At 40.1% G+C, this 14,498-nt stretch overlaps 1 protein-coding gene across 1 annotated transcript in view; it reads left to right on the plus strand.

The window, feature by feature from the left end:
• Window positions 1-324: 324 nt before the first annotated feature.
• GRM3 (glutamate metabotropic receptor 3) overlaps window positions 325-14,498 on the plus strand; it is a 97,685-nt gene continuing 83,511 nt past the window's right edge. The window contains exon 1 of the mRNA XM_021689737.1: window positions 325-792. Coding sequence (XP_021545412.1) covers window positions 325-792 — 468 coding nt within the window. The remainder of the gene's footprint in view (window positions 793-14,498) is intronic.

Below are 14,498 nucleotides of genomic sequence, written 5' to 3' on the forward strand. Positions count from 1 at the left end.
ACGTGTTGTAAGGACTGGGTGAGGGTGTCTGTGGGAGAGTGTCTGGTGCAGTGATGCAGTATGTGTTTGCTAAATGCTAACTTGAGTCATGATCCCTTCAAAGATCTGATTGGGGGCCATCCATGCAATCACTGTTGTTTTCTTTACCATTTTTGTACATATATTTTTTATCTCTTTAGGAATTTGGTGACAGGCTCTGTTAGTCTGTTCCTCCCTTATCTGAAGGACAGGCCAAAGATCCAGTTTGGAAATGAGAGAGGAAGACTAGCGGGCAACATTGGCTTCATCCATTGATATCTCCCAAGAGGTACAGAAACGGGATTCATGAAGATGTTGACAAGACTACAAGTTCTCACGTTAGCTTTGTTTTCAAAGGGATTTTTACTCTCTTTAGGAGACCATAACTTTCTGAGGAGGGAGATTAAAATAGAAGGTGACCTTGTTTTAGGCGGTCTGTTTCCTATTAATGAAAAAGGCACTGGAACTGAAGAATGTGGGCGAATCAATGAAGACCGAGGGATCCAACGCCTGGAAGCCATGTTGTTTGCTATTGATGAAATCAACAAAGACAATTACTTGCTGCCAGGAGTGAAGTTGGGTGTACACATTTTGGATACATGTTCAAGGGATACCTATGCATTAGAGCAATCGCTGGAATTTGTCAGGGCATCTTTGACTAAAGTGGATGAAGCTGAGTATATGTGTCCTGATGGATCCTATGCCATTCAAGAGAATATCCCACTGCTCATTGCAGGGGTCATTGGCGGCTCATACAGCAGTGTTTCCATACAGGTAAGATTGGCCAGTGCTATTGCTAAAATGTCATGTCTCTTTGGTTTTATGTCCCGGGGAAAACAAAAAGAAAATATTCTAATGATTTCATTAATGGATGATATTAACAATATAATTGATGACTTCTATAGGTATTTGATAAGACAGGTTTGCAGAAGGAACATTTCTCTAGCAATGAAAATTGTTTAGAAGTGTATCGGGTAGCTACTGTAGCATAGCAAACTACCCCAAAATTTAATGACTTAAAACAACAATTATTTGGGGGAAATCAGAGGGGGAGATGAACCATGAGAGATGATGGACTCTGAAAAACAAACTGAGAGTTCTAGAGGGGAGGGGGGTGGGAGGATGGGTTAGCCTGGTGATGGGTATTAAAGAGGGCACGTTCTGCATGGAGCACTGGGTGTTGTGCACAAACAATGAACCATGGAACACTACATCAAAAACTAATGATGTAATGTATGGTGATTAACATAACAATAAAAAATTTTAAAAAAACAATTATTTATTATTATAGTTTTTAATTCTGAAGATCAGCTGGAGTGAGCTGATCGAGGCTGGGTTCAGCTGTGGGTGGCTCTACTCTAGGTTGTCCCTTATTCTCCACCTGGAATCAGTGGGCTAGCCCAAACAAGTTCTTCTCGGAGACATGGTAGACGTGCAAGGGCATGCAAACTTCACTGCACATGCCCCTTCCAGGCTTCTGCTTGTGTCGCATCTGCTAGCAGCCCATTAGCCAAAGCAACAGACAGGACTCAGCCCAGAGTCAAGGGGCAGAGAAATGTGTCCTACCCACAGGACAAGTGCTGCAAAGTTATGTCACCAAGGGGGTAGGGATAAGGTGGCATGATGATTTGAAGCCATCGATGCATCAGCCACGAGAAGAAATAACATCTAAACTCTATTTTTTTACACTAATTTTTACTAAGGCATCATTTTGTTCAGAGATTAATCGTCAACAATTTCTCATGGTGTAAATCTGAAAAATGCACACAGAAAAACCACTGAATTACTACCATAAAGAAAAAAAGGGAACAATTAAGCATGCAACTTAAATTAGAAAGAAAGCTGATAATTGGCTCTCATAATTTTGTTGGGAAAAGAAGGAACATATTATTCAAACTCTAGCAATGCTCACTTACAGGGTCACGGAATTTTAGAGACAGAAAAGAGCTGAGAAATTGTCTAACTCAACCTTGTCACTTTCCCAAGCCCCATAAAGACTGGTTTCATGAAAACACCCATTGGTAGGTAGCTCAAGAACTAGAACTCAGATCTTGCATACTTCTGTGCTCTTTCAACCATCCCATATGATTTCTATATGTTAGCTGTAGTTCAATATTTTTTGTCACAGTAATAAAAGTCCATGATTCTAAGTCATGTACTTTGCCTCCTACTAAATAACTACAGTCAAAGCCACAAGCACTAAAGGAAGTCAGATTACATTCGTGTTGTCTTTATATGTCACAAAGCACTGAAATTGGCTCTATTTGCATTGGAATAACCTTATTTCTATCTCCCAGATTCCTTGCATTTAAAATTCTGTGCTGTTCTAAATGAGGTACTTCAAATTTCTTTCCTTCTTCAGAACACACCCTCATATTATGAGTAATTAGGATAATTTGTTTTTCATAAACACCCTTTGACTTCATTAGGTGGATAGAAAATATTGCACATCTCAAAGCATGTTATCTTAATTTTGCCACTATTTCTATATTTGAATCAGGAGAGATGGGATTTGCTATTTGAGCAGAGAGAATTAAAAATATGTATCTGTTATCTTTCAATAATAATTTCACCAGATGAGTGTCAATCATTTTATAAATATTTATGTTATACCTGATATTACCACTGGTAAGGGATTACATATATGCTTTTCTGACCTTAGTTTCTCCCAGTGCAGTAAATAACATTCTGCAACAGATGTGTAAATACCTATTTATCCAAAGTAATTAACAAACTGTGCCAGGCACACGGATTTTTTTAAATCTAATTTTACTCATTCACTACCTATGTACTCCTCAAAAAAGGGCAAATTGTTTTAGAAAAAAAAAAGTCTGGGCTATTAAAATCCTGTACAAGTTCACAAGGGAAGAAGCCACTTCTTAATCATCAAAGGACCTGGCTTATTATTTCATTCCTCTGGCCAATATCACCATAAAGTCACAAATGCTGATATGGTTTCTGTCTCCATAGTATAACTAAGGAAACCAAAAGGATCATGCTATAATGAAAAGGATATCAATTTTGGCACCGGAAAGACTTGGGTCTTAATTTCAACTCCATCATTTACTGGCCTACCTGTAAAATAAGCAAAATAGCATCTATCTTGACAAGTTGTTGAGAGGATAAATTAAGAGTATCTGTGGGAAATGCCTCACCAAAACACTAACAGACTCAATAAACGGTAACTATTTTGTCCCCCACAATGATAGGAAAAGTCAGTGGAAGAGTCATACCTCAAACCAACTCCACGGCCCTCCCAGTGGCCAAACCACTGTTGGAGCCCCATGTACTTCAACAGCAAGTCAATCTGTATATATCCCCTTCTTTGTGTCCTGCACTGTCACAAGGGTAAAAAGACCACTAAAGTAAGAGAGAACACAGGCGTGGCCTCAAGGAACTTAAAATCTGGCTCCAGGTACAGTACTCTTGTGAAATAACAGTAGCTACAATTCAGAATATGTTTATGTGGCTCGCAAGGTCAGAAACGACTTTTTGAAAGGTTTTGAGGAAGACTGATAGAATGACAGTTGCACTGGAGAAAGGCTAGGTGGGCCACGGTATGAATGAGATGCTGGAGGCCAATTAGAATATGGTGGTAAATGTCCGGGTGCCAGAGGAAAAGGCCTTGACACAAGTAACAGGGTGAGCTGGAGAGGAAGTACAAAGAGGGCTTCACTCCCTCCTAAAAGGACACCTCCTGGTGTCCTGAGTGCTCAGGCTCTGACTAGACCCCACACTGGTCCCTTCCCAGGTAAGCTAGGAGGTGGAGTGATGTGTCTACACACTGGACTCCAGACAGCTTTCCAAGGGACCCTTCCCCACAGGGCCTTGCTTTCAGCTAGGCATCAAGAATGAAGAGAGGTCCTAGGGGGCTCTTAGAGACAGAGCTAGGAATTAAAGTGTGTTATATATTTGAAACAAACCTTTTAATAAGAATTTTAAAAACAATAGTCAAAGGCAATCCAAAGCGATACATTTCTAACGGTGAACTGAAAGCACTCTTGTACACTAAGGGAGAATACATTTTAGGGGAGTGGCTTTTTCAGGGTATCCCTTGCACTCACCTACTGCTCCTGGACTGAATCTCTTCATAGACCCCGGTCTCTGGTAACTGTGGTGACAGCGTGTAGCTGGTGGCCACAAAGATTCATTCATGTCAGTCAACACTGCAATCCATTTTTAACTACTTCAGACTCCCTGAATTATTTATTGGAAAGTATCTTTGCTTGAACTGAGCAGAGGGAAAAAAGAGGGTGAAGCTGTAGAAGAAATGTACTATCACGAATCCACCACTGTTAAAAACTCCTATCATCTAATTGTAGTGCCCAGTCCCAAACCAGAGCACAGAGTTTTCTGTCACAAAATTGCCTGGTGAGAGAATTTTAGAGAATGAAAATAATCTCCCCGTGTGAGCCTAGATTGCTTTATTGGTGGGATTGCTCCAGGAGATGTTTTCTCTCCAGCTTCCTCTTCTTTCATTATCTCCTCACTAACAGAAAAGAACTCTCCGGAAGTCAGCAGAGATGCCCCCTGCTGGGCTAGCTCATACAATAGCTATTGTTTGCAGAGAGTGAAAACTGCCTGAAAGGGGAAATTCTTAATGATTTGCTGAGTTAAGCTGTATCACCATGGATGAAGACCTTAACAATTATTTTCCCAACGTTCTTATTAAGCAGTGCAAATTAGTCTGTGGTTGTCCTTTTTATAAAACAACAGTATTGATTTCTTAACTGGATAATCAATGAAAGCTAGCATCAAAAATCCTTCTTTATTAGCAAACATACACAGGGTCTATTCGCCCCCTCTGGTGAATCAGTTTCTTTTCAAAGCACTTTTAAGATGACTCTGCTCTTCTCTACAAGCCTGCAATCCACCCACTTTGAGGGAAAACAGTATTTATTCCAGAAGAGGATCAGGTTGGTTGCCTTTAGCTGGGCGATTGTCTACATGGTACTTATTTTGAAGCATTGTTTATGCTTGCACCTTTTTAAACAAACTGTAGTTAGAGCTCAATTGTCCACTCAAAAATGTCCATTGAATCCTTCCAAAAAAATGTTCCTCACTCCTTTTCAGAGGCTGTATCATTTTTCCAGTCTTTCTTGCCAACCTGGAGCACATTTTAACTGAATTGACAGGTATAAGTTGACCCAGTTGTGTCCCTGAGTGTTAAAGTGACCTCACAACAAATGAGGACACGGGTTAGATGGCGTCTACAAGGTGAACTCATAGAAAGGGCAGAAGAGACCCTTGAGCCTCGAGAGGATCTCACTACCTCTTTCTCGTGCCTGGGACAGTCAGATGCTTTAACAGAATTTTTAGCAATATCCACATCCTGGGACCTCTCTTACCCTGGGAGAGGGTCATTATAACATTCTTGTTTATCATGACATGGATTTGGACATGCCACGCATTACTCACATCATCTCCCTGACAAGAATAACTCCCTTGACTAAATCCCTTGCAGTGAGTTTCACAGATTTTATCTAAACAGGGCAAGGGGAACAAACAGCACATCAAGACACCATTCTATGATTCCTCCACCCAAGTGCACAGTGCAAACGTGGTCCACCACGGGTCAATCTGGATGAAGCATTGCCCTCCTCAATGCTTCCCTCCTTTTCTTTTAAATGCTTTGGGAAGAGTCACACATGAATTGCTGGTCTTATTATAACAGCATTAGAAAAATAGTCAAAGGACTTGGAGGGACAAGAGCCTTCGTGCAGTTAGCTGTGTCCAAGTATCAGACAGACTGCTGGATGGAAAAATTTATAATTTTTCTGTGGATAAATAAGGTGCATCTAGAGCAGCGTTTCTCGGCGTTAGCACTATTGGGCTGGGGTTGCCCCTGTGCTTTGTAGGAGGATTAGCAGCATCACTGGCCCCCACCCACTGGACTGGATGCCAGCAACACGTCAAGTTGTAAAGTTGTGACATCCAAAAATGTGTCCATGCCTTGCCAAATCACAGAATTATGGCCCTTCCCCACTGACAGTCACTGACCTAGAACAAGGCGCACGTAGGGCCAACGTAAGGGACGTGTCCTAGAAATGAAAGAGCAGGGGGTATGAGGAAGTCAGTCCTCTGTCACTGGAGTTATTCAAGCAAAACTGGCCCAGTTTTGAGGAGAATGAAGCAACATATGGCATTTAAGGACATTTCTTAATTTTATAATTATATGTTGCACAAGCAAAATACTCTACTATTGGGATATAAAGGATTACAAGGGAAGTAGTATCTAAAACATGAAGCAAAATAAATAACATCTCTTTTCTGTCAGGCTCACTTTGAAGAAGCCCAGCCAGTTGTTATTTCACTTGATTATGGTAGTATTTTTAGGAATTTGGTGAATCGAGCATCTCAATTACCTACATATTACAACTAGGACTCTCATAAAATCATTTTTCAACAGAAAATAAGCATCTATTAAGCATTCATATTTCAGGAACATCAAGAACACAGTTGTGTAGAGTCTGGGTAATGTGGAGCAGAGAGAATATAAAATAAAATTTAAAAATAGACACTCATGAGCCCCTGAGGCTTGGATGAGCAAATTAGGAAATATCAAATCCATACATAAAACAGGGACAAGAAAAGGACCAGAGTATCACTTGACATCATAAGCCCTAGGAGACTAGAGAGAATAACAGAATGAGCAGGAAGGAATGGACGTGAACAGGAAAAAGACATTCACATCAGTGTAAACAGAAAGCCTGCCTCTGAAGTCTCCCTGGCAAGTCACTTTCTCATAGTCTCCCAGTTACCATCTGCACATTCTTTCATGAAAGAGAGAGCACAGTGTTTCTTCCACCTGGAACGTAATGTTCTTTAGCTGTCTGCAGACCTTGCCAAACCCTACCTACCTTCAGTTCCCAGTTCCAACCCTACCCTCCTTGAGTAACCTTTCCCAAGTTCCCACTACATAAACACATACCCCTGCTACTATCTTATTAAGTATAATTATTTATTTGCATATCTTTTCTTCCACCAAACTATAAGCCACCTGAGTTTAGGAAACATATCCTTTTGCCTTTGTACCAAGGGCACTTAATATAATGCCTCTACCAGGCTCAGAATAAACTTTTTTTTTTAATGAATTGAAAGAATTAACAGGATGATAACCTACTACATATCCAGAAGATTAAAAATCCCTAAACAAATCTTGGATTGGGTCACAGCTATGACCCACCTATTCTAGATCAGTCTAGATGTTTGTAAGTTCAAAATAAGTATTTTCCAGTAGTGGAAAACCTGGGTTTGATGCAAAAGAAAGATGAAGCAGAGAAGTGAGCATGTGGGACAAAGGTCTCCCCCCACTCTCCCCTCCTCCACTGCCCATACCTGTGCCACGAAGGATGCCTTGATTTGAGAGCAGCTCTGGGGGTTCTACTTCATTTGCCTTTGGAAGCTGGGCACTCAGGGCCATTCCAGATACGGTCAGGACCACGTCCCTCGTCCAGTCTAGCTCTACACAGTCTCTCCACACAGAGTCATCAGAGTACGAAGCATGTCACATACTGTGTGCATAGCTTATGCAAAAGAGAAGGAAATATCATCCTGTCCTCAAAAAAAAGCAGAGTGACAGCTTTAGAGATCCATTTGTGAATCCATTTTTAGTGTGTCTTTCATCACAAAAGTAAAGATGAGAGTTGCATGTAGTAAGCTTAATATTGCAGCTACAGTGATCATAGCACAGATATGCTACAACTATACATTTTTAGCATGCCTTTCTTGAAAAATTTCAGCTCACTGATTTAAAACACTGCATGTGGGGTGCCTAGGTGGCTCAGCTGGTTAAGCAACTGCCTTCGGCTCAGGTCATGATCCTGGAGTCCCGGGATCGAGTCCCACATCGGGCTCCCTGCTCGGCGAGGAGCCTGCTTCTCCCTCTGACCGTCCCCCCTCTCATGCTCTCTCTCTCTAATAAATACATTTTAAAAATCTTTAAAAACAAAAACAAAACAAAACAAAAAAAACTCTGCACGTGGACTGATGAGGATTTATTTAAGCCTTCATTGCCTCTTTCCTCATGTCTAAGATGGAGATACTAGTAATACTCTCTTACCGGCTTAGTATAGGAATTAAATGAATGAGAAAATACATAAAGCCCACAAAAAATAGTGTTTCACACATAATGAGCATTTAAAATTTTAGATTTTAGTACATATTATTGTTGATATTATAATTATGTTAGCTTTTTTTTTTTTTAACTTTTAATATCTCCAGTCCAAGAGAAACAATTCTTGGGGGGGAACCGAGGGTCATAAAGGTCTGGTACCAAGTTTAAGTCTCTACCACTTTGCAAGTAGCAGAATCAACATTAGGATCACCACAGCCTGCCTCCCACACTGCTATCCTGATCATCTTCACACATAGCCTAAGTTTCAGAAAACTCCAACTCAAATGTCATCTCAGATAGAATCTTTTTACTTATTTCCTTTCCAGACCTTTCATTCTAAAGCAATCTCACAAAGCTGATTGTTTTGAAACTTCCCTCATTGCTCCTGCTTCCCCTCCTCCAAGAAAAGGACAATGCTGTTCAAGGACTTTATCATAGGGAAGGAGGCAACAGCAGTTTTAAAATGCTTTTGTTAACATTGTGACATCATAGAAATTTTTCACCAGAGGTAATTATCTAAGATGCACTGGTTTGTTTTTCTCTTTGCTTTAGGGTTAATTTACTCACTAATTAATTCCCCTTCTGTCATGTGTTTATTTGGAAACTACTCTTGTGAGAAACAAGCCCCATCAGGACCACCGTCCACTGGGCAATAGAATGGCCCATGGCTGAGAACCAGCTTCTATTGTGGCCACGTGTCTATGATGGAGGTCATAGGATGACAAGCAAGGAATGCAGACATTCCTGACGTATCAGCAAGTGTTTTATACTATGAGATAGATGAGTAGCTAAGCGAATTGAAATAGGACTCCTTTAGCTAAGCCCGAGATATGATTTTGCTTTAACAACACAAAGTTCTCTTTTCAAATACCATTAAACATGTACCTTTTAAATGGGTCAATATATACATAAGGCTCAGTATTTCGATATGGAAGGAGCCAACACTTAGCAGTTTATAATAATGAAATTTCATTGATTTAGTGTAGTAGAAGTGCTTTTACTGGTCTATGAAAAATGCAGTTGAAAACTTACGGAGCATGTTTCTAATCAATGGACTGTGGCAATCTAAGAACAGTGTTCCAGAAACACTTGCAGCTAAACTCTAAGCAAACACTGATACTCCAGGCAGTGTATCAGTGGGGCTTGGGACACTAAAACTGTGGTGTTGCTATTTTTGTCATCACCACCTGGTACATTATGGAAATCCCTCTGTTACTAGTGACAAAGTCTTGATTCTTGCCAGCTCTGATTTTACCTTCCAACAGAGGGAACTGGCAACACAGGGGAGAATACAATAGAAGCCACACTTTCAAAAATTATATTCCAAATATAGACCAGATTTCCTTGCCAAGTGGTCAGAATGGCAAAGCATCTTGAAACATTTGCCATCCCTTAATAGGGTTGAATGTGCAGGGCATGCATCCCAGGGATGAGTTGCTTTCTCCTAGGCACCGTACCTCCAGCTTGGGTAGCTGCCATCAGGTTCACAGTGAGGCCTCACAGAACACAAACCAAGCAATTAAGCTTTCCCAATGTGGAAGGCAGATGTGATTGAACACATCATCTACAATGTGTTCCGAATTTTTCTACAGCAAAGTAACTTTCCACAGAAGTGAAAACTGTATGTTTGTATTAAGCACAGATTACCTATGCTTACACAGTAGTTGTGAGGAATATCACTGAGAACCAGATTTAAAGAAATGCAACAATAAACACAGGTTGATGCCAACCAGCAAATGCCAACTGCTACTGATGGCTATTTAACTGACTCTCGGTTTTTATTTCCACATTCAAGAAAGTCTTTATGTTCACTTTTCTGAGATGCTTCTAGGGATTTAAATGTTCTTCGGCCTTTCTATACTGTCCAACAACCAATATTATTTATGACCTGCTTCCTTCCAAGAAGGATTCAAGTGACCCGTAACAACACGAACAGGATAACAAAGGGGACATAAGTATTTGAGTAATTACTACCAACCAAATAAAACAGTTTTAAGTGAACTCAAACATTTCTTTACACCTCCACTCTTGATATTTCTAGTACTAATTTATTCATCGTTACTGGGATTACATGAACTCACAGCCAAGGTTGGAATGAGTGTTTTGTCCATTTTATCTTCCTTCCCTGCTTCTTTCTTTTCAAGTTGGATATCATCCACTATGGCCTTTTTAAAACACAACTTTGATCATGCCATTCCCTTAATTAAAAATTGTAATAGCTTTTTCTCTTTTAAAGAATAAAGTCCCAAATCATTAGCAAGGCATATAAAACATTTAGCAGTCTAGCCACAGTCCCTCTATTCTTCTTTACCTTCTACTAAATCTTGCAAAGCACTGGTTGCCCCAACAATACTAAACTGTATTATTACACTATTAAAACAAATACCCTTCTCTGTCTTCATATTCTTCCATCTGCCTCAAAACTTTCTTTTCTCTTTCTCTGCCTGGCGAAGTTGCACTGATCCTTCAAGATCAAGACTAAACGTTTCCTCTCCATGGGAGCCCGCCATGACTCACCTGAGTGTCATGAATTGCTCTTTCACCTGTGTTTTGTATAAGTTTGTATACATGTACCTCAAAACTTTAATCCTTGGTTATGTTTCTTTGTCTTATACCAGACTCTAATTTCGTGGAAGATAGTAGGATACATTACTCATCACAGAAAGACCTAAATTTTAGAATACTGCCTGGTACCATTGGCATTGATCAAAGTTTGCTGGATGAATGACTGTGGGGTGAGACATTATCAGCATCTCTATCACCTTTCCTAAGTGCCAGCCAGTGAGTTAAGTACTTCACAGGTGTTATCACTACATCCTCACATAACTTTTCAAGTGAGGGACTACTATTATTTCCTTTCTACAGATGAGGAAACTGAGGCTCAATAGTTAAAATAACTTGCCTAAGGTCATGCAACTAGTGAGGGAAGGAGCTGGGTTCCAAATATTGGCCTGTTTGATTCCAACCCTGTGCACTATTTGTTTTCATCCCTGACAGCTCTGTTGAAGGAATGAACAGTTAATAGGGGAACCATGGATAACACAGTCCTATTTGCTACACATAACATGGTATAGAACCTTCTGCCCTAAATTTTTGCCCCAGGACCTCAGAACTAAATATTAACCTATAAGCTATAGCCCTCAGCTCCCCCCAAGCATACCAACAACTTTTGGCCTTTGGTTAACAGCCAACAAGGGTAGAAATGCCTTTCTTGTTGGTAAGGCTATATTTGTCATATCATTGTTATACAAGTGACTTCAGGGTCACAGAAAATACGCTTTAGTACAACTTGTGGCTCTGTTAGATCCTCAACAGACATTGTCAAAAATCAATACCCAAGGTACTAAAGGACATGCTTCTAGCAGGTCTGTTGGTGTCAGGTCTTGCTGGGAACCATGCCTTTGCAGGTGTGGCTGGCCAACATTAATATACCCTGGGCCAGATCTGACATAGACCTTTTGATCCCACTGTCAGTGACTGGAACTCAAATGAATTTGGTTCCATGATTTCTCTTGAACATAAACTCATGGAGGAAAAAGGGAGCAAAAATCAGATGCAGACTGATTCCATGGGCAAATACCTTCTGGTTCTTCTCCTAAGTACTTGCTAAGTCAGAGTGGAAACAAAGTTATTCCCAAGATAGTGTCTTGTTAGTAAGGGAGCAAGACAGACACTTGCCCAATGCAGATGGCACTGTCATGATGAGAAACCTGACATGTCTTATAATGCTGGTCTCCTGAAGCAAATGTGATTCAAGGGATCCTATGAGGTCTGCATATCATTTCAGCTATGAGAATGCCAAAATGGATAACCTTTCTATTCATAAATCCCTTTGTCACAAATGAAGAACAGGAAAGTGTATTACCGTCTGGGTTGCAAACCACAGGTGTTGAGTGCAACGATTTCCGGAGAGGTTGGGATAGAAATCAGGTTAACTTCAAGCCATTTTTGTAAGTTTTCGCCATGAATAAGGAATCCTTTGTCTGGACTGTCTATACAGAATCATGGGGACTGAGTCATGCTGTTGAATGCGAAAGGCAATATGAATCTTTGACTAGTGTGTTTTGGGGCCACAGCATGTAAGAGTTAGTGACTTTTACAGATTATACTGAGTAAACTGGCTTTTGGTACACTCTATTATGTGATTTCCTAAATCCAGATTAATCTCTGGCCTTCATACATGGGCTGCAGTCAACTGTTTTCATGCAAAATGTTCCCAGATGTGCTGCAGGTAGTGTGGTCCAAAAAAAAAAAATGACTAATCCTTTCCACAATAACAATATGATTGGCATCCTTTATGGGCAGATAACTCGTGTGATGTGAACAGCTTGAATTCCTCAGGCAGTTTCTCAGCTCTATACCACCTCCAGTTGCAGTTTAAAATACAAGCCAATCCGGGATTTTGTACAGCTAACAGTGCAACTTTATCATTTGGAATAGAAGGGTCACTGAGGTCTCTTACCATCACAACTTTTAGAACCTGCTTTATGTAATAACATGTGTTATGAGGCAGCAGATGGTTCAAAGTGCAGCACTCACTGTTTCTCTTCCAGGCTTATATATAATCATGTAATTAAAAGAATGAAACAAAGCTTTTGGCCATTGCATGTGTGATAAAACAATTAAAGTTATAGACTTATTCTTAGAAAACAACCCCAAAGAGATAGGTGAACAGCAAAGAAGGCAAAGGCAAACCCATGGAGTCTATTATCAAGTCTCCTAACTCCCAGGACAGCCACAGGAGTTATTTTTCAAATGTATATATTTCAGTGCTGTAGATAGCACTTCTCTGGGAAAGTAAGCATTTGATGCCTCTTACCATCTGGAACTCTTGTAGGTAAATACAAGTCCACATAAAAATCAGTCATTGTCGTTCCCTTTAACTTATTAGCACAGCCTCAGAAGCTGATGACAATGAAAGTGCTGAAAAGCATCCTTGTGAATGGACAATCACTTGAGTGGGGAATCTATTTCTACTAGACTCTAAATTTGTACACCCCTTTTTGTCTTCTGTTGAAAAAAAGTATTTGGCATTGTGCCACCACAGAAGGCACAAAGCTTGTGTTTGGAATGGGTACGTCGTGGATATCCTGGGAAGGGTGACCACAGGATGGATGTGCAGGCTCACGGGGGCCTGAAATTTCCAATTCATATTCCCTTTTCACAACAGCAAAGAACAAACTACCTGAGCTCTTTCCCATAGTTCATACTCTTTCACTCTCATGATCAGAACATCATTGAAATGAAGCATGACACCTGGAATCCTACAAAGAAGAGTCCCCCTGACTTGCTAAAAAGAAAAAAAGAAAAAAAAATGCCGGGAGAAGTAAAACTTCCAAATAAATTGGTCTTTACCTCAAAATTCCCAGCAGTGCATAAGGATGGTTTTGATGCCTACAGTAACATCCATCCACAATCAGCTACTGTCTATTGGAAAGGTAAAGTTGTAGACATTCCCAAGAAAGGGTAAGTGAGCCAATAATGGCTGCTTATGTATCTTGCACAGGATGCATTTGTCTCCAGAAAAACCTTACCTTACCATCAGACCTTACTACTTTTATGACTCGACTTTAGGTGTATGTTGTGCGAGAACTAAGGTTTCATGGATAAGGCTGTTAGTTTGTTTTCCTTAGAATGAAAAGATAGTTTTCTAGCCCAGAAGGAATTGGTTCAGTGGCCAGATCCAGTTGATATCATATCGACTTCCTTTTGTATACTCCTAGTTAGTGACACAGATAATTTGAAGAAATCAGTTTTAATAGTACAAAATCCTTTGCTTCAGATTCTTAAATGTCTAAGCCAATTCCATGTCTTATGGTGTCATCTCATTTTAGTGGAAAATTGAATATAATTAGTGAAAGATCCACATTGCACAGCAAATTGTTTATCAATAGTGTTTGAGAGTATCTTTACATTGTCTGCTGGTGGCCATTTTTTTCCCCATAGAAATCTATCCTTGTAATAGAAAAGATTACATGGGAGAACAGCAAACTACCCACTCATTCATCAATTCATTCATTTAACAAACATTATGGGGCATCTCTATCCTCTGCAAGGCACTGAGGAATCAGAAATTAACAACACACATCCCCTGTCCTTAAGAGTTCTCATTCCAGTAGAGGAATTAGTGAATAAAAATCGCTACTATACTTTGATTAGTACCATGAGGAAAATACATAAAGGAGCACAGATAATGGGCACAACTCAGCTTGATGCAAGGCATCAAGAAAGGTTTCCCAGAGAAGGGGCCCTTGAGTGGATTCGCTGAGCAGACAAGTGGTAAAGGTCATTTTAAGCAGAAGGAACAATGTGTGCAAAGGCATGTAGATTTGAGAACATCGTATGCAGTAAACTTTATGCATAC

The sequence above is a fragment of the Neomonachus schauinslandi genome, chromosome 12 (genome assembly GCF_002201575.2).
Source record: "Neomonachus schauinslandi chromosome 12, ASM220157v2, whole genome shotgun sequence".
NCBI classification, from domain to species: domain Eukaryota; kingdom Metazoa; phylum Chordata; class Mammalia; order Carnivora; family Phocidae; genus Neomonachus; species Neomonachus schauinslandi.